General features: G+C 62.8%; 3 protein-coding genes across 4 annotated transcripts; 2 read left to right on the top strand and 1 right to left on the bottom strand.

Annotated features, from left to right (window-relative positions):
* The first annotated feature begins 3,351 nt into the window (after positions 1 to 3,351).
* Positions 3,352 to 11,805, top strand: LOC148220510 (cholinesterase-like). The gene is given in 3 exon segments (XM_088155233.1): positions 3,352 to 3,393; positions 10,892 to 11,299; positions 11,301 to 11,805. Coding segments are annotated over 3 exon segments (825 nt in total). The 3' UTR covers positions 11,676 to 11,805.
* A 34-nt stretch (positions 11,806 to 11,839) lies between these two features.
* On the top strand, positions 11,840 to 15,656 carry LOC106864293 (acetylcholinesterase). 2 transcript variants are annotated; one of them, XM_088155221.1, is made up of 4 exons: positions 11,840 to 12,344; positions 13,516 to 13,682; positions 14,240 to 14,390; positions 14,516 to 15,656. In XM_088155221.1, exons 1-3 carry the CDS (start codon positions 12,118 to 12,120, stop codon positions 14,359 to 14,361), a joined length of 516 nt encoding a protein of 171 aa, XP_088011347.1. In that variant the 5' UTR covers positions 11,840 to 12,117; the 3' UTR covers positions 14,362 to 14,390; positions 14,516 to 15,656. The 2 variants fall into 2 exon arrangements, with proteins under 2 accessions (XP_088011347.1, XP_088011346.1); XM_088155220.1 differs by having other exon boundaries at positions 11,852 to 12,344; positions 14,240 to 15,656.
* Positions 15,657 to 15,812: 156 nt separating this feature from the next.
* BACC1 (BPTF associated chromatin complex component 1) lies at positions 15,813 to 20,228 on the bottom strand. Its single transcript, XM_088155222.1, is given in 8 exon segments — positions 15,813 to 16,127; positions 16,265 to 16,357; positions 16,824 to 16,994; positions 17,098 to 17,199; positions 18,914 to 18,935; positions 18,938 to 18,964; positions 18,967 to 19,006; positions 20,082 to 20,228. Coding segments are annotated over 7 exon segments (399 nt in total). The 5' UTR covers positions 20,103 to 20,228; the 3' UTR covers positions 15,813 to 16,127; positions 16,265 to 16,341.
* Between the last annotated feature and the right edge of the window lie 38 nt (positions 20,229 to 20,266).

Below are 20,266 nucleotides of genomic sequence, written 5' to 3' on the forward strand. Positions count from 1 at the left end.
TCACGGTGGTCACTGGGCTACCAGTGGTCACTGGGCTGGTCATGGTGGTCTCTTGGCTACCAGTGGTCACTGGGCTGGTCTCGGTGGTCTCTTGGCTACCAGTGGTCACTGGGCTGGTCACGCTGGTCTCTTGGCTACCAGTGGTCACTGGGCTGGTCATGGTGGTCACTGGGCTAGTCACGGTGGTCTCTTGGCTACCAGTGGTCCCTGGGCTGGTCACGGTGGTCTCTTTGTTTCCAGTGGTCACTGGGCTGGTCACAGTGGTCACTAGGCTGGTCACGGTGGTCATTGGGTTGGTCACGGTGGTGTCTTGGCTAGCAGTGGTCACTGGGCTGGTCATGGTGATCTCTGGGCTAGTCACGGTGGTCTCTGGGCTAGCAGTGTTCCCATTGATGGTCACTGGGCTGGTCTCTGGGCTAACACTGGTCGCATCGATGGTCACGGTGGTCTCTGGGCTAGCGGTGTTCCCATTGATGCTCACGGTGGTCTCTGGGCTAACACTGGTCCCATTGATGCTCACGGTGGTCTCTGGGCTAACACTGGTCCCATTGATGCTCACGGTGGTCTCTGGGCTAGCAGTGTTCCCATTGATGCTCACGGTGGTCTCTGGGCTAACACTGGTCCCATTGATGCTCACGGTGGTCTCTGGGCTAGCAGTGTTCCCATTGATGGTCACGGTGGTCTCTGGGCTAACACTGGTCCCATTGATTGTCACGGTGGTCTCTGGGCTAGCAGTGGTCCCATTGATGCTCACGGTGGTCTCTGGGCTAGCGGTGGCCCCGGGGCTGTGTGTGGTGGTCACCGCTGTTTCCGTGCTTTCCCCATTGCTGTTCTGGGCTCTCGCCGTCCCCGCGATGGCGGCTGCGGGGCAGGGGCCGAGCTGAGCTGGGAGCCCCCAGCCCCCCGGCCTTCATCCCCCCCTCCTCATCCTCATCCTCCTCATCCTCATCCTCCTCCTCATCCTCTCTTCATCCCCCTCCACTCTCCCTCCATCGTCTCCGCCTTCCTCCTCTTCCTCATCCTCCTCTTCCTCTTCCTCTTCCTCCTCCTCCTCCTCCTCTCTTCATCCCCCTCCACTCTCCCTCCATCGTCGCCACCTTCCTCTTCTTCCTCCTCCTCTTCCTCTTCCTCATCCTCCTCTTCATCCTCTCTTCATCCCTCTCCACTCTCCCTCCATTGTCTCCGCCTTCCTCCTCTTCCTCATCTTCCTCTTCCTCTTCCTCATCCTCCTCCTCCAAGCCCTTCAGAGCACGGAGCTGTCCAGGCTCTCCAACCCCACCCCCAATTCCTCCTGCTCTTCCTCGTCATCATCATCATCATCATCATCATCATCATCATCATCATCCTCCTCCTCTTCATCATCCCCCTCCCCCCTCTCCCCACTGTCCACATCCCCCTCTTCTTCACCTTCCTCCTCCTCTTCCTCCGAGATCTTCAGATCTGAGCCCCTCAAGCCTCTCCCAGTTCCTCCCCCTCTTCTTCATCCTCTTCATCCTCCTCCTCTTCATCCTCCTCCTCTTCATCCTCCTCCTCTTCATCCTCCTCCTCTTCCCCTTCCTCTTCCTCTGACGCCTTCAGATCTGAACCCCTCCAACCTCACCCCCATTTCCTCCTCCTCTTCATCAACCTCCTCTTCCTCATCCCCCTCTTCTTCATCCTCCTCCTCCTCCTCTTCCTCTGAGACCTTCACACCTGAACCTGTCCCACTCCCCCCCTCTTCTTCATCTTCTTCATCCTCCTCTTCCTCCTCCCAGACCCCCTGCCCACGGCCCCCCTCCAACCTCCTCCCCACCATCCTCCTCCTCCCCTTCCTCATCCTCTTCATCCTCCTCTTCTTCATCCCCCTCTTCATCCCCTTCTTCATCCTCCTCTTCTTCATCCCCCCCTTCTTCATCTTCCTCCAAGACCTTCAGATCTGAACCTCTCCAACCTCTCCCACCCCAATTCCTCCTCCTCTTCATCTTCCTCATCCCGCTCTTCCTCATCCCCCTCTTCTTCATCCCCCTCTTCTTCATCCTCCTCTTCATCATCCCCCTCTTCTTCATCCCCCTCTTCCTCATCCCCCTCTTCATCCCCCTCTTCTTCATCCTCCCCTTCTTCATCCCCCTCTTCTTCATCCTCCCCTTCTTCATTCCCCTCTTCTTCGTCCTCCTCTTCCTCATCCCCCTCTTCTTCATCCTCCTCTTCTTCATCCCCCTCTTCATCCTTCCCTTCATCCCCCTCTTCCTCATCTCCCTCTTCTTCGTCCTCCTCTTCCTCATCCCCCTCTTCTTCATCCCCCTCCTCTTCCTCATCTCCCTTTTCTTCATCCCCCTCTCCTTCATCCCCCTCCAAGACCTTCACACCCGAACCTCTCCCACCCCCCACCTCTCCATCCTCCATCCTCCTCCTCCTCCTCTTCCTCCCCCTCGGCCGTCCCCGTGCCCAGCCTCACCTGTGAGGGCGCAGGTGAGGACCACGAGGACCCTCCCGCGCGTCCCCCCCGCCATGTCCAGGTGCTGTCACCGACTGGGCGCGCGCCAGCGCCGCCGGCGACAATATCAGGGGGTGGGCGGGGGTGGGGTGGGGAGGGGGTGACAATGGGTGGCCCATGGACCTTTGTCCCCAGGGTTGGCGCGGGTGGGCGGGGGGTGACAGGCGGTGACACACGAGGGTGACACACGCGCCGGAGAATGCGGCGGCCGCGCCCCGCGGTTTGGAGCTGCCCTCAGGCAACGGTGTCACCTGCGCGGGGACACGGCGGGGGGGGGGACACACGGGAGTGTCACCTGCGCGGGGACACGGCGGGGGGGGGGGACATACGGGAGTGTCACCTGCGCGGGGACACGGCGGGGGGGGACACGGGGGGGGCACACGGGAGTGTCACCTGCGCGGGGACACGGGGTGGGGGGACACACGGGAGTGTCACCTGCGCGGGGACACGGTGGGGGGGGGACACACGGGAGTGTCACCTGCGCGGGGACACGGGGGGTGGGGGGGCACACGGGAGTGTCACCTGCGCGGGGACACGGGGGTGGGGACACACGGGAGTGTCACTGAGATAGGGGGGGACATGGGGGGACACACACGGGAGTGTCACCTGCGCGGGGACATGGGGGGGGGGGGACACACGGGAGTGTCACCTGCGCGGGGACATGGGGGGGGGGACACACGGGAGTGTCACCTGCGCGGGGACACGGGGTGGGGGGACACACGGGAGTGTCACCTGCGCGGGGACATGGGGGGGGGGGGACACACGGGAGTGTCACCTGCGCGGGGACACGGTGGGGGGGGGGGGCACACGGGAGTGTCACCTGCGCGGGGACACGGGGGGGGGGGACACACGGGAGTGTCACTGAGATAGGGGGGGACATGGGGGGACACACACGGGAGTGTCACCTGCGCGGGGACACGGTGGGGGGGACATGGGAGTGTCACTGAGATCAATGGGGACACGGAGGGGGGACATGGGAGTGTCACCGAGATGGGGGGGACATGGGGGGACACGGGAGTGTCACCGACATCAGTGGGGACACGGGGGGGGACACGGGGGGGGACACACGGGAGTGTCACCGAGATAGGGGGGGACATGGGGGGACACACGGGAGTGTCACCTGCGCGGGGACACGGGGGGGGGGACACGGGGGTGGGACACGGGAGTGTCACTGAGATCAGTGGGGACACGGGGGGGGGACATGGTGGGGGACACGGGAGTGGCACTGAGATAGGGGGGGACATGGGGGGGGACACACGGGAGTGTCACCTGCGCGGGGACACGGGGGGGGGACACGGGGGGGGGGGGACACGGGAGTGGCACTGAGATGGGGGGGGACATGGGAGGACACACACGGGAGTGTCACCGAGATCAGTGGGGACACGGAGGGGGGACATGGGAGTGTCACCTGCGCGGGGACACGGGGGGGGACACGGGGGTGTCACCGAGATGGGGGGGACATGGTGGGGGACACGGGAGTGTCACTGAGATAGGGGGGGACATGGGGGGGACACGGGGGTGTCACCGAGATCAGTGGGGACACGGGGAGGGGGACACGAGGGGGGACACGAGGGGGGACACGGGGATGTCACTGAGATCATGGAGGACACGGGGATGGGGACACGGAAGTGTCACTGAGGAGGGGACACTGGGATTGGCGGGGATGGGGACACGGGGATGTCACCGAGATCAGTGGGGACACGGAGATGGGGGACACTGGGATTGGTGGGGACACGGGGATGTCACCGAGATGGGTGGGGACATCAGGGTGTCACTGAGATCGGTGAAGGGGACACAGGGATGGGGACACTGGGGGGGGGGACACTGAGATGTCACCGAGATGGGTGAAGGGGACACGGGGATGGGGACAGGAGGGGACACCGAGATCAGGGGGGACACAGGGATGGGGACACCGGGGTGTCCTGGTGGCCAGGGACGGGGGGACACGGGAGTGTCACATGCGTCAGTGGGGACATGGGGATGGGGACAGGAAGGGACACCGGGATTGGCGGGGATGGGGACACGGGGATGTCACCGAGATGGGTGAAGGGGACACAGGGATGGGGACACTGGGGTGGGGGACACTGAGATGTCACCGAGATCGGGTGGGGACATCAGGGTGTCACCGAGATGGGTGAAGGGGACACGGGGATGTCACCGAGATGGGTGGGGACACGGGCATGGGGACACCGGGGTGTCCTGGTGGCCATCAGGGACACGGGGGTGGGGACACGGGAGTGTCACATGCGTCAGTGGGGACATGGGGATGGGGGACACTGATGTGTCACCGAGATCGGGGGGGGACACGGGGATGGGGACAGGAAGGGACACTGGGATTGGCGGGGATGGGGACACGGGGATGTCACCGAGATGGGTGAAGGGGACATCAGGGTGTCACTGAGACTGAGGCGGGGACATGAGGGGACACGGGAGTGTCACCAAGATCAGTGGGGACACGGAGATGGGGGACACTGGGATTGGTGGGGACATCAGGGTGTCACTGATATCGGTGTAGGGGACACAGGGATGGGGACACTGGGGGGGGGGGGACACTGAGATGTCACCGAGATGGGTGAAAGGGACATCAGGGTGTCACCGAGATGGGTGGGGGACGGGGACACCGGGGTGTCCTGGTGGCCATCAGGGACACGGGGATGTCACCGGGATCGGGGGGGGACACGGGGATGGGGACATTGGGGTGTCACAGGGGTCAGGGGGGACACGGGGATGGGGACAGGAGGGGACACCGAGATCAGGGGGGACACGGGCATGGAGACACCGGGGTGTCCTGGTGGCCATCAGGGACACGGGGGTGGGGACACGGGAGTGTCACATGCGTCAGTGGGGACATGGGGATGGGGACAGGAAGGGACACTGGGATTGGTGGGGACACGGGGATGTCACCGAGATGAGTGGGGACATCAGGGTGTCACTGATATCGGTGAAGGGGACACAGGGACGGGGACACTGGGGTGGGGGACACTGAGATGTCACCGGGATTGGGGGGGACACGGGGATGGGGACACCGGGGTGTCCTGGTGGCCATCAGGGACACGGGGATGTCACCGGGATCGGGGGGGGACACGGGGATGGGGACATTGGGGTCACAGGGGTCAGGGGGGACACGGGGATGGGGACAGGAAGGGACACCGGGATTGGCGGGGATGGGGACACTGAGATGTCACCGAGATGGGTGAAGGCGACATCAGGGTGTCACTGAGACTGGGGGGGGGGGGGGACACGGGAGTGACACGGAGATGGGTGGGGACACGGGGATGGGGCGGACCTGGGGGTCCCACAGAGCTGTCCCAGTTCATCCCAGTATGTCCCAGTGTGTCCCAGTACATCCCAGTATGTCCCAGGACATTCCAGTTTATCCCAGTGTGTCCCAGTAGATCCCAGTTTATCCCAGTATGTCCCAGTCTGTCCCAGTCCCTCCCAGTATGTCCCAGTACATCCCAGTCCGTCCCAGTGTGTCCCAGTGTGTCCCAGTTCATCCCAGTACATCCCAGTATGTCCCAGTTTATCCCAGTGTGTCCCAGTTTATCCCAGTGTGTCCCAGTAGATCCCAGTTTATCCCAGTATGTCCCAGGTCATCCCAGTGTGTCCCAGTACATCCCAGTACATCCCAGTATGTCCCAGGTCATCCCAGTGTGTCCCAGTACATCCCAGTACATCCCAGTTTATCCCAGTATGTCCCAGTCTGTCCCAGTCCCCCCCAGTATGTCCCAGTTTATCCCAGTGTGTCCCAGTGTCCCCCAGTTTCTCCCAGTCTATCCCAGTGCATCCCAGTACATCCCAGTCCCTCCCAGTTTATCCCAGTATGTCCCAGTTTATCCCAGTATGTCCCAGTTTATCCCAGTGTGTCCCAGTTTATCCCAGTGTCCCCCAGTTTCTCCCAGTCCGTCCCAGTTTCTCCCAGTCCTCCCCAGGGGTGTCCCCGTGACGTCACCGCGGCCTCACCTGCGCCAGCCGATGGGGGAGGGGCGGGTGACCCTTGGCCGGCGGCCACGGAGGGGGAGGGGACACGTGGGGACACACCTGGGGACTCACCTGGGGACACACCTGGGGACACGTCAGCGGCGGGAACCGCGACACGCACACCTGGGGGGGACAGGGACACACCTGGGGGGACAGGGACACACCTGGGGGGGACAGGGACACACCTGGGGGGACAGGGACACACCTGGGGGGACGGGGACACACCTGGGGGGGACAGGGACACACCTGGGGGGGACACAGGGACACACCTGGGGGGGACAGGGACACACCTGGGGGGGACAGGGACACACCTGGGGGGACGGGGACACACCTGGGGGGGACACAGGGACACACCTGGGGGGACAGGGACACACCTGGGGGGACGGGGACACACCTGGGGGGACGGGGACACACCTGGGGGGACACAGGGACACACCTGGGGGGGGACAGGGACACACCTGGGGGGGGACAGGGACACACCTGGGGGGGGACACAGAGACACACCTGGGGGACACAGGGACACACCTGGGGGGACACAAGGAGACACCTGGGGGGGACAGGGACACACCTGGGGGGACGGGGACACACCTGGGGGGGACAGGGACACACCTGGGGGGACACAGGGACACACCTGGGGGGACACAGGGACACACCTGGGGGGACGGGGACACACCTGGGGGGGACACAGGGACACACCTGGGGGGACACAGGGACACACCTGGGGGGGACAGGGACACACCTGGGGGGACAGGGGACACACCTGGGGGGGACACAGGGACACACCTGGGGGGGACAGGGACACACCTGGGGGGACAGGGACACACCTGGGGGGGACAGGGACACACCTGGGGGGACGGGGACACACCTGGGGGGACGGGGACACACCTGGGGGGGGACAGGGACACACCTGGGGGGACACAGGGACACACCTGGGGGACACAGGGACACACCTGGGGGGGACACAGGGAGGACAGGACACACCTGGGGGGACGGGGACACACCTGGGGGGACAGGGACACACCTGGGGGGGACGGGGACACACCTGGGGGGGACAGGGACACACCTGGGGGGGACACAGGGACACACCTGGGGGGACACAGGGACACACCTGGGGGACACAGGGACACACCTGGGGGGGGACAGGGACACACCTGGGGGGACACAGAGACACACCTGGGGGACACAGGGACACACCTGGGGGGACACAAGGAGACACCTGGGGGGACAGGGACACACCCTGGGGGACGGGGACACACCTGGGGGGACACAGGGACACACCTGGGGGACACAGAGACACACCTGAGGGGGACAGGGACACACCTGGGGGACACAGAGACACACCTGGGGGGACACAGGGACACACCTGGGGGGACACAGGGACACACCTGGGGGACACAAGGAGACACCTGGGGGGGACAGGGACACACCTGGGGGACACAGAGACACACCTGGGGGGGGACAGGGATACACCTGGGGGGACGGGGACACACCTGGGGGGACACAGGGACACACCTGGGGGGGGTCCCTGTCACACCTGACAGCGCCACGCCCATCACGTGACTCACCTGTGCCCTTTCCCACGCCTGTCCCGCCCCTCCCCCTCCCCGGCTATTTTTAGCACTGGGCGGGGCACGACCCCCGCCCCTCCCCCCACCCAAATTTGGGTCTGGGGGTGGCCCCAGGCGCCCCCTGGTGTCCAGAGGAGAAAACCCAAAAATCTCCCAAAATTCCAAAATTCCCAAATTCCCCAAAATGACTCAAAATGCCCCCAAATCCCAAAGCTCCTCCCCCAAAAATTCCAAAAAAATTCCCCCCAAAATCCCCCAAATTCCCCCAAATCCCCCCAAATTCCCCAAAATTACTCAAAATGCCCCCAAATCCCAAAGCTCCCCCCCAAAAAAAATTCCCCCAAAATTCCAAAAAAATTCCCCAAAAAAATTCCCCAAAAAAATTCCCCAAAAAATCCCAAATTTCCCAAATCCCCCAAAATCCCTCAAGAATCCCAAATTCCCCCAAAATTCCCAAAATTTCCCCCAAATCCCCCCCGCGATGTGATGGGGGGGGGGGGTGGGGGTTGGGCAGCGCATCCTTCCCCTCCCCCTCCCCCTCCCCCCCTCCATCCCCGGCGCGGGGGGAGGGGCAGCGCTGCCGCAGGGGGGGAGGGGCGGCTCCTTTGGCCCCTCCCCCTCCCCCCCCCCCCCCCCAATTTAACCCTCCCCCTCCCCCCCCCCCCCCCCCACCCCCGGTATTTTCCAGACGCCGGAGCCGGAGCGAGGCCGGAGCCGCGGCGCGAGAGGGGTGGGGTGCCGCCCCTCCCCCACCCCGGAGACCCCCCCCCCTCCCCCATCCCCCCCCCCTGTCGCGATAACCCCCCCCCCCATCGCCCCTCCCCCACCCCCCCCCCCCAATGACCTCCATCCGTCCGGCCCAGCGGGCACGGGCCCAGCCCCGCCCCTCCCCCACCCACCCTGGGGACCCCCCCCCGAGCCCCTCCCCCACACCTGAGACCCCCCCCCCCGAGCCCCTCCCCCACCATGGGGACCCCCCCTAGAGCCCCTCCCCCACCCTGAGGACCCCCCCATTGCCCCTCCCCCACCATGGGGACCCCTCCAGAGCCCCTCCCCCACCGTGGGGACCCCCCTAGAGCCCCTCCCCCACCCTGAGGACCCCCCATTGCCCCTCCCCCACACCTGACACCCCCCCCATCGCCCCTCCCCCACACTGGGGACCCCCCATTGCCCCTCCCCCACACCTGAGATCCCCCCCCACAGAGCCCCTCCCCCACCCTGGGGACCCCCCCCCTATCGCCCCTCCCCCCTCCATCCTCCCCCCCTCCCCCCCCGGGTACCATTTTGGGGGAGGGGCCCCGTGGGGCGGGGCCGGGGGGGTCCCTATGGATCTGTAGGGGATGGGGGAGGGGTCCCTGTGGATCTATAGGGGATGGGGGAGGGGTCGATAGGGATCTGTAGGGGATGGGGGGAGGGGTCCCTATGGATCTATAGGGGATGGGGGAGGGGTCCATAGGGGTCTATAGGGGATGGGGGAGGGGAACCTATGGATCTATAGGGGATGGGGGAGGGGTCCATAGGGTCTATAGGGGATGGGGGAGGGGTCTATAGGGATCTATAGGGGATGGGGGAGGGGAACCTATGGATCTATAGGGATGGGGGAGGGGTCCATAGGGTCTATAGGGGATGGGGGAGGGGTCTATAGGGATCTATAGGGGATGGGGGAGGGGTCTCTGTGGGTCTATAGGGGATGGGGGAGGGGTCTATAGGGGTCTATAGGGGATGGGGGGAGGGGTCCCTATGGATCTATAGGGGATGGGGGAGGGGTCCATAGGGTCATAGGGTCTATAGGGGATGGGGGAGGGGTCTCTGTGGGTCTATAGGGGATGGGGGAGGGGTCCATAGGGTCTATAGGGGGTCGGGGGTCTCTCTAGGGCCGGGGGTCCCCATAGGATCCGGTTCCCCCCCCCCCCCCTCCCCCCCCACCTCCGGCTGCTTCCGGCCGGGAATTTTTGGGACTATTTTGGGAGCAACCACCTGCCCCATGGGGGGGGGGGCGGGGAGGGGGGTCCCTATGGGGGGGGGGGCACTGGGAGGGACTGGGACAAACTGGGAGGGGACACTGGGAGGGGGGGGGGGGCCTCACCAGAGACCACCCCCCCCAATTCCACGAGTCACTGCCAGCCCCCCAAATCCCCCCCAAATGGGGACCCCCACCCCAAATCCCCCCGTGACCCCTCAAATCCCACCCTAAATGAACACCTCCCCCCCCCCCAATTTCATCCCAAATGGAGACCCCCCCCCCCCCCAAATGGGGACCCTCCCCCCTCCCCCTCCAAATCCCTCCTCCCACCCAATGGCGACCCCTCCCCAATTAGGGACTCCCATCCCCGGGGAATCCCCAAATTCCCGCCCCGACCCCCTCAAATCCCACCCTAAATGGAGACCCCCTCCCCAAATCCCACCCCTGAGGGATCCCCAAATTCCCCCATGACCCCTCAAATCCCACCCAAAATCCCCCTCAAATCCCACCCCAACGGCGACCCCCACCCAAATTGGGATTTCCCCGCTCCCCAAATCCCACCCTAATGGCGACCCTCACCCAAACTGGGGATCCCACCCCCTCCCCACTCCCTGGGGGATCCCCAACCCCCCCCCCGACCCCCTCAAATCCCACCCAAATGGGGCCCCCTCCCCAAATGGGGACCCCTCCTCAAATGGGGACCCCTCCCCCCAAACCCCACCCCACGGGGGTCCCCCAAACCCCCCACCCCCCAACCCCCCAAATTCTCTTTCTCTCCGCAGCCTCCGCCGCCATGGGGGGTCACCCAACGCCGCCGCCCCCCCGCCCGCCCCCCCCCAGCTCTTCCTCCCCCTCCCCCTCCTCCTCCTCCTCCTCCTCCTCACCCCCCCCCACGTTGCCACCGAGGACCTGGTGGTCGCCACCTCCTCGGGCGCCGTCCGCGGCTTCCACGTGGCCGCCGGCCCCTCCTCGCGGGTGGCGGCGTTTTTGGGGATCCCTTACGCCGAGCCCCCCCTGGGACCCCTGCGCTTCTCCCCCCCTCGCCCCGCCCGGCCCTGGGGGGGGGGTCCTGGACGCCTTCTCCCACCCCACGCCTGCTTCCAGCCGGTCGACACCATGTTCCCGGGATTCGGCGGCTCCGAGATGTGGAACCCCAACCGGGAGATGAGCGAGGATTGTTTGTACCTCAACATTTGGGTGCCGGAGCCTCGGCCGGCGGCGCCGGCGCCGGTTCTGGTGTGGATTTACGGGGGGGGTTTCTACAGCGGCGCCGCCTCGCTGGACGTGTACGACGGGCGCTTCTTGGCGGCGGCCCGAGCGGGTTTTGGTGGTGTCCATGAATTACCGCGTGGGCGCTTTGGGTTTCTTGGCCTTACCGGGTCACCCCGAAGCTCCCGGCAACGTGGGCTTGTTGGACCAGCGCTTGGCGTTGCGTTGGGTCCAGGCCAACATCGCGGCGTTCGGCGGCGACCCCGGCGCGGTGACGCTGTTCGGGGAGAGCGCCGGCGCCGCCTCGGTGGGGCTGCACCTTCTGTCGGGCGGCAGCCGCGGCCTGTTCCGCCGCGCCGTGCTGCAGAGCGGCTCTCCAACGGGCCTTGGGCTACCGTGGGGGCCACCGAAGGCCGGCGGCGAGCGGCCAGGCTGGGCCGGCTGGTGGGCTGCGGCGGCGTGGGAGCCGCGGGGGCCGTGACCAACGAGACCGAGCTGCTGGGTTGCCTTCGCGCCGCGGCGCCGCCGCAGCTGGTGGAGCACGAGGCGGCCGTGCTGCCGCAGCAGGGCGTGTTCCGCTTCGCCTTCGTGCCCGTGGTGGACGGGGAGTTCTTGGCCGACACCCCCGAGGCGCTGCTGGGCGGCCCGGCCGCGCCGAGGCCGAGGTGCTGCTGGGCGCCGTGCAGGACGAAGGCACCTATTTCCTGGTGTACGGCGTGCCGGGCTTCGGCAAGGACAACGAGAGCCTGATCAGCCGCGAGGAGTTCCTGGGCGGGGTGAGGCTGGGCGTGCCGCAGGCCAACGAGCTGGCGGCCGAGGCCGTGGTGCTGCAGTACACGGACTGGCTGGACCAGGACAACCCCGTGAAGAACCGCGAGGCGCTGGACGACATCGTGGGCGACCACAACGTGGTTTGCCCGCTGATGCACTTCGCCCAGCGCTGGGCCGAGCGCGGCGGCACCGTCTTCGCGTACCTGTTCGACCACCGCGCCTCCAACCTGCTGTGGCCGCCCTGGATGGGCGTCCCCCACGGCTACGAGATCGAGTTCGTGTTCGGGCAGCCCCTGAACCCCGGGCTCAACTACACGGCCGAGGAGGAGGAGCTGAGCCGGCGCATCATGAGATACTGGGGCAACTTCGCCCGCACCGGGTACGGGCAACCGGGAGGGACGGGGAGGACGAGGTCATGGGTGGATCTATGGAGGGATGGATGATGGATGGATGGATGGATGGATGGATGGGATGGGTTGGGGTGAATTGCATTGGGTTGGGTTGGATGAGTTGGGTTGGGTTGGGTTGGGTTGGGTTGAGCTGAATTGGGTGAGTTGGGTTGGATTGGGTTGAGATGAGCTGGGTTTGTACGAGTTGGGTTGAGTTTGGTCAAATTGGGATGGTTTGGGTTGGGTGGGTTGGATTGGGATGGACTGAGTTGAGTGGGAATGAGTTGTTTTGGATGAGTTTGGTTGAGGTGGGATGGGATTGAATTGGGATGGGTTGTGATGAATTGGGTTGTGTTGTGATGAGTTGGGATGACTTGGAGGACCTTGGTTGGTTGAGGTGAGTTGGGTTTGCATGATTTGGGTTGGGTTGGGATGTGCTGGGATGAGTTATGATGAGATGGGTTGGGATGGGTTGAGATGAGTTGTCTTGGCTGCCCTCGGTTGGGTTGAGTTGTGATGAACTGGTTTGGGTTGAGTTGTGTTGAGTCGGGTTGGGTTGTGTTGAGTTGGATTCAGTTGTGTTGAGTTGAGCTGTGTTGAGTTGAGTTGTGTTGAGTTGGGTTGTGTTGGATTCAGTTGTGTTGGGTTGGATTGAGTTGAATTGGGTTGGGTTGAGTTGTGTTGTGTTGAGTTGAGTTGGGCTGTGTTGAGTTGAGTTGTGATGAGTTGAGTTGTGTTGAGTTGGGTTGTGTTGGGTTGTGTTGAGTTGGGCTGTGTTGAGTTGAGTTGTGTTGAGTTGTGTTGAGTTGTGTTGAGTTGTGTTGAGTTGCGTTGAGTTGAGTTGGGTTGAGTTGGATTGAGCTGGGTTGGATTGAGTTGCGTTTGGTTGCGTTGAGTTGTGTTGAGTTGTGTTGAGTTGTGTTGAGTTGAGTAGCGTTTGGTTGTGTTGAGTTGTGTTGAGTTGTGTTGAGTTGTGTTGAGTTGCGTTGAGTTGCGTTTGGTTGTGTTGAGTTGAGTTGCGTTGAGTTGCGTTGAGTTGCGTTGAGTTGAGTTGAGTTGCGTTTGGTTGCGTTGAGTTGTGCTGATCTCTCTCGGCTGCCCTGGGTTGGCTCGAGCCGAGCCGAGCCGGCGCCGAGCCGCCCGTGCCGTGTCCCCGCGCAGGGACCCGAACGAGCCGTCGGAGCGGGAGCGGCGCTGGCCGTCGTACACGGCGGCGGCGCAGAGCTACGCCCGGCTCAACGCGCGGCCGCTCGCCGTGGCCCAGGGCCTGCGGGCCCAGGCCTGCGCCTTCTGGACCCGCTTCCTGCCCAAACTGCTCAACGTCACCGGTGAGGGGACACCGGGGACAGCGGGGACATGGGGGGTGTTGGAGACATTGGGGGTGTTGGGGACATTGGGGACATTGGGGACATTGGGGACACTGGGGGACATTGGGGACACTGGGGACATTGGGGCCATTGGGGACATTGGGGCCATTGGGGACATTGGGGACATTGGGGGACATTGGGGGACATTGGGGACATTTGAGGACATTGGGGAGGTGGCACCGTGGAGGTGGGACAAGGACGTGGTGGATTCAGGGAGATTTTTAAGCTTTTTAGGGGCAGTTTCGGGGAAGTTTGGGGCAGTTTTGGGGGGTTTTGGGGTCCCCCGATCCAATTTCGGGGTCCTTGTGCTGATTTTGGGGTTCCCAGGACCGAGGGAAGAAGCAGAGCACCAGAAGCACCTGGAATTTTGGGGTGGATTTGGGGGATTTTGGGGCGGTTTCTGCAGTTTTTGGGGCAATTTCCGATGTTTTTGGGGGGGTTTTGGGGTGGTTTCTGGGGGTTTTTGGGGTCCCCGGATGCAATTTCGGGGTCCCCGCGCTGATTTTGGGGTTCTGCAGGGCCGATGGAGGAGGCAGAGCGCCAGTGGCGCCTGGAGTTTCACCGCTGGAGCTCGTACATGATGCGCTGGAAGAGCCAATTCGAGCTCTACAGCCGCCAGGAGCGCTGCCAGCCCCTCTAGGGCCCCCCAAAAATCCCCCCAGAGACCCCAAAATCCACCCGGGGACCCAAAATCCACCCAGGGTATCCGAAACCCTACCCGGGGTATCCTAAAATCCACCCAGAGAAACCTAAAATCCAGCCAGGGCACCCTAAACATCCACCCAGATGAACCTAAAATCCACCCGGGGACCCCAAAAATCCACCCAGAGAACCTAAAATCCACCCAGGGTATCCTAAAATCCACCCAGGCACCCCAAAATCCACCCGGGGACCCCAAAAACCCACCAGGGCACCCAAAAATCCACCCAAGCATCCTAAAAATCTACCCAGGGCACCCGAAAACCTACCCGGGGTATCCTAAAATCCACCCAGGCACCCCAAAATCCACCCGGGGACCCCAAAAATCCACCCAGAGAAACCTAAAATCCACCGAGGGCACCCTAAAATCAACCCAGGCGTCCTAAAATCCACCCAGAGAAACCTAAAATCCATCCAGGGTATCCTAAAATCCACCCAGAGGAACCTAAAATCCGCCAGGGACCCCAAAATCCACCCGGGGACCCCAAAAATCCACCCAGAGAAACCTAAATTCCACCCGGGGACCCCAAAACTCCACCCAGGGCATCCCAAAATCCACCCAGGGCATCCTAAAATCCACCAGAGACCCCAAAATCCACCCAGGGCACCCAAAAATCCACCCAGGGAATCCAAAAATCCACCCAGGGCATCCCAAAATCCACCCAGGGAATCCAAAAATCCACCCAGGGCATCCCAAAATCCACCCAGGGCATCCTAAAATCTACCCAGGGACCCCAAAATCCACCCAGAGACCCCAAAATCCACCCGGGGGACCCCAAAATCCACCCAGGGCACCAAAAATCCACCCAAGGCATCCTAAAATCCATACAGGCATCCCAAAATCCACCCAGGGCATCCTAAAATCCACCTGGGACACCCCAAAAATCCCTCCCGGACCCCTCCCCCCCCCCAAATTCCCCTCTGACACCCCAAAAATCCTGCCCAGGACATCCCAAAACTCCCTAACACCCCAAAAACCATGTCAGGACACCCCAAAATCTGCTCCAGACACCCCAAAAATTCTCCTCTGATACCCCACAAAATCCCACCCAGACACCCCAAAATTCCCCCCGACCCCCCAGAACTGCCCTGAAACCCCAAACCAGTCCCAGACACCCCAAAATCAACCCCGGACACCCCAAAATTCCCACCCCAAATCCCTCCAGGACCCCAAAATTTGGGGGCCCCCTCCCGGTGCCCTCCTCAGTGTGACCCCAATAAAAGCTCAAACCCAAACTTGGCTCATGGGGGGACCCCAAAAGTGGGGGGGACCCCAAATCTATGGGGGAAACGGATGGGGAACCCCAAAATTTGGGGGGGGGGGGGACACCCCAAAATTTGGGGGGGGGGACACCCCAAAATTTGGGCAAGACCCAAAACACGACACGGAGATAAAGGGGGGGACACCCCAAAACTTTAATGGGGGCGACAAAGGGGGGGCTTCCCCCATTTTGGGGGGTGGGGGGACCCCAAAACTGGGAGGAGCCTTTTGGGGAGGACCCCAAAAATTGAGAGGGGGGGGGTCCCGGGGGGCTTTGGGAACCCCAAAATTGGGGAGAGGATTTGGGGAACCCTCTCAAGTTTGGGGGGGTTCAGGCAGAAATTTGGGGGTGGGGGGTGTCCAGGGGATTTTGGGGACTCCTCCCAAAAAGTTTTGGGGTCCCCAAAGATTTGGGGAGGGGGTCCGGGGGGGGCTCCGGCTTCAGGCTGCTGGAAAAAGGGGAAGGGGTGAGGGGGAGGTCCCAGGGAACCCCCCCCCCCCCCCCAAAATCCAGGGGGGACCTCCCCAAATTTTTGGGGGGGGTTTTTGGGGACCCCCACCCCCCCCCTCCCCCAAACCGTACCCTGGTCGAAGTTCAGCTTCTTGGGGGGGGGGTCCCCAAATCCTTCGACGTCCACGAGGTCCCCGGGGGGGTCGGAGTCACCCGAGGGGGGCTCTGGGGGGGACCCCAAAATTAATGGGGGGGGGATTTGGGACCTCGAAATTAACGGGGGAGATCCCAAAAATTAATAGGGAGGCCCTAAAATTAATGGGGGGACCCCAAAATTAAAGGTGGGGGGAAGCAGAGAAATCCCAAAATTAAATGGGCGGGGAGCAGGGGAACCCCAAAATTTAAAGGAGGTGCAGAAAGAGCCCAAAATGAATGGGGGGGGGTCCCCAAAATTAAACGGGGGGAAACCAAAAAAAACCCAAAATTAAACGGGGGACCCCCAAAATTAAAGAGACTCCAAAATTAACAAAAGGAGGGAAAAAGAAAAACCCAAAATTCAAGTTGGGGTCCCCAAAATTAAGGGGAAGGGATCAAAAAAAACCCCAAAATTAAATGAGATCCCCAAAATTAAAGGGGGGGGAACCCACAAAAAACAACAAATTAAAGGGGAGGGGTCCCCAAAATTCGTTACCTGCCACCTTCAGCTTCTTCCCGGGGGGTCCGGGGGTGTCGTGGGGGGCTCCCCCAGACCCGGGGGGGTTTTTTCGGGGTCCCTTTTTGGGGGGAGTCGGCGCCGGGGGGGGGCAGGGGGACCCCGCTGTCCTCGTACGCTTTGCGCTTGGCCGCCGCCTTCAGCTGCGCCCTGCGGGCATTTTGGGGGGGGTTGAGGTTTTTGGGGGTTTTTTTGGGGGGGGGGGGAGGGAGGACACCCCCAAAATCGCCCCCCCCCGGGCCCCCCCCCTTACACCGTGCGGTCCTTGATGAGGGCGCTGAGGCGGTTCAGGTCCTCCCCAAATCGCGACACGGCCCCGCGGAGCAGCGACAGCTCCGGCTCCGTCCAGCGGGACCTGGGAGTTTGGGGGGGTGTTTGGGGGGGATCCCAGAAATTTTGGGGGACTGGAGGGGGTTTTGGGGAGACTTGGGGAGCTTTTGGGAGGATTTAGGGGGTTTTCGGGGGGATTTGAGGAGGTTTTGGGGGGTTCAGGTCCTCCCCAAATCGCGACACAGCCCCGCGGAGCAGCGACAGCTCCGGCTCCGTCCAGCGGGACCTGGGATTTTTGGGAGGATCCCGGAATTTTGGGGGAATTCCAGGAATTTGGGGGGGTTTGGAGGGAATTTGGAGGGTCCTGGAGAGGATCTAGGAGGATTTTGGGGGGTGTCTGAGGGGTTTTTGGGGGGTTCAGGTCCTCCCCAAATCGCGACATGGCCCCGCGGAGCAGCGACAGCTCCGGCTCCGTCCAGCGGGACCTGGGATTTTGGGGGATTTTTGGGGGGGGGGATCCAGAAATTTTGGGGACTGGAGGGGGTTTTGGGGGGACTTGGGGAGCTTTTGGGAGGATTTAGGGGGTTTTCGGGGGGATTTGAGGAGGTTTTGGGGGGTTCAGGTCCTCCCCAAATCGCGACACAGCCCCATGGAGCAGCGACAGCTCCGGCTCCGTCCAGCGGGACCTGGGATTTTGGGGGGGTTTTTGGGGGGGATCCCAGAAATTTTGGGGGACTGGAGGGGGTTTTGGGGGGACTTGGGAGATTTTGGGAAGACTTAGGGCGTTTTCGGGGGGGATTTGAGGGGTTTTTGGGGGGTTCAGGTCCTCCCCAAATCGCGACACGGCCCCCGCGGAGCAGCGACAGCTCCGGCTCCGTCCAGCGGGACCTGGGATTTTGGGGGGGATCCCGGAATCGTGGGGGATTCCAGGAATTTGGGGGGGTTTGGAGGGAATTTGGAGGGTCCTGGAGAGGATCTAGGAGGATTTGGGGGGTGTCTGAGGGGTTTTTGGGGGGTTCAGGTCCTCCCAAAATCGCGACACAGCCCCATGGAGCAGCGACAGCTCCGGCTCTGTCCAGCAGAATTTGAGATTTTTGGGGGGATCTCGGGAATTTTGGGGGGATTTGGGAGACCTCAGAATTTGGGGGATCTAGAGGGGAATGGGGAGGGGGGGTCAAGATCTCCCTCAGGGACCCCAAATCCCCCAGGACCTCCCCAAATTCCCTCCAAGGACCCCCAAATCCACCTCAAGACCCCTCCAGGGATCCCCAAATTCCCTCTGGGACCCCCCAAAACTCCCCGGAATCTCCCCAAGGGGAGCCAAAATCTCCACACTGGGACCCCAAAATCCCACCCCAAATCCCCCAAATCTTCCTGAATCCCCCCAGAGTCCCCCCAAAATCCCCTGGGACCCTCCCAAAATCTCCCCAGAAGGACTAAAAGTCCCTCCAACGCCCCTCAAATGTTGCCCAAATCTCCTGGAATTTGCCCCAAATCTGCCCCAATTTCCCCCAAATTTCCCCCAGAGTCCCCCCAAAATTTCCCCCAAACCCCCTCATGACTCCCAAATCCACCCCAGGACACCCCAAAACCCTCTGGGACCCCCCCTCCCCCAAAATCTCCCCATCAGGACTCCCAAGTCCCCCTCAAACCTTCCCCAAAATCTCCCAGAATTTTCCCCAAATCTCGCGGATTTTCCCACAAATTTCACCCAAACCTGCCCCAAATTTCCCCCCAAATTTCCCCCAAATCCCCCCAGGGACCCCCAGACCCCCCCAGGCCCCCCCAAACCCCCTCACCCCGCGGGGGAGGTGTCGGTCCGGGGTGCAGCTGCATCGTCAGCTCCCCAGGCGCGTGAAGGCGGCGCCCGCGGCCGAGAAGATCTCACCGACCTGGAACGGCAAACTGGGAGCACTGGGAGCACTGGGAGCACTGGGAGGGCAAACTGGGAGCACTGGGAGCACTGGGAGCACTGGGAGGGACTGAGAGGGAATGGGACGGCAAACTGGGAGCACTGGGAGAGACTGGGAGGGACTGGGACGGCAAACTGGGAGCACTGGGAGCACTGGGAGGGACTGGGAGAGACTGGACTGCAAACTGGGAGCACGGGGACGGCAAACTGGGAGCACTGGAGCACTGGGACGGCTAACTGGGCGCACTGGGAGCACTGGGAGAGACTGGGACGGCAAACTGGGAGCACTGGGAGGGACTGAAAGGGAATGGGACGGCCAACTGGGAGCACTGGGAGCACTGGGACGGCAAACTGGGAGCACTGGGAGGGACTGGGATGGCAAACTGGGAGCACGGGGAGCACTGTGAGCACTGGGAGGGACTGGGACGGCAAACTGGGAACACTGGGAGGGACTGGGAGCACCGGGAGGGACTGGGACAGCAAACTGGAAGCACTGGGAGCACTGGGAGGGCCTGGGGGGGCACTGGGAGCCCAGACTGGGACCCAGACCTGAACTGGAACCAGTAACAGAACTGGGATGCAACTGAGATCCAAACTGGGACAGTAACACCTCTCTGAACCCCAAACTGGGACCAATAAAACCCCATTGAACCCTAAACTGGGACCAGTTACACCTCTCTGAACCCCAAACTGGGACCAGTAAAACCCCACTGAACCCTAAACTGGGACCAGTTACACCTCCCTGAACCCCAAACTGGGACAAATAAAATCCCATTGAACCCTAAACTGGGACCAGTTACACCTCCCTGAACCCCAAACTGGGACCAGTAACCCCCGAACGGGTCCCGGACCCCCCGAACCCCCGGAACCTCCGTGGGGGTCACTCCCCCCCGACCCCTCCCTGGTACGGACCGCCCGGAAGTGGCACCGAACCGGAAGTGACTCCCACCCGATACCAAACCCACCCCCCCACACACACATCCCCCCCCTCAAAAAAAAAAAAAAAAACCCAAAATTCCCAAATCCCCCCCAAAAAATTCCCTCAAATCCCTCACTTTAGTGGACGCTGACGTCATGGCCGCCCTCCCCGGCCCCTCCGGCCGCCGCCGCCGCCGCTCCGGCTCCTCGATGGTGGCGGCGGGGGGAGGGGGACGCTCTGCCCCGCGCGTCTCGCTGGTACCGCCGTCCTCACGAGGCCCCGCCCCCTTTTCTCCCGCCCTCTCCCATTGGTTGGCTCCAA

The sequence above is a fragment of the Sturnus vulgaris genome, chromosome 36 (assembly GCF_052056855.1).
Source record: "Sturnus vulgaris isolate bStuVul1 chromosome 36, bStuVul1.hap1, whole genome shotgun sequence".
NCBI lineage: Eukaryota > Metazoa > Chordata > Aves > Passeriformes > Sturnidae > Sturnus > Sturnus vulgaris.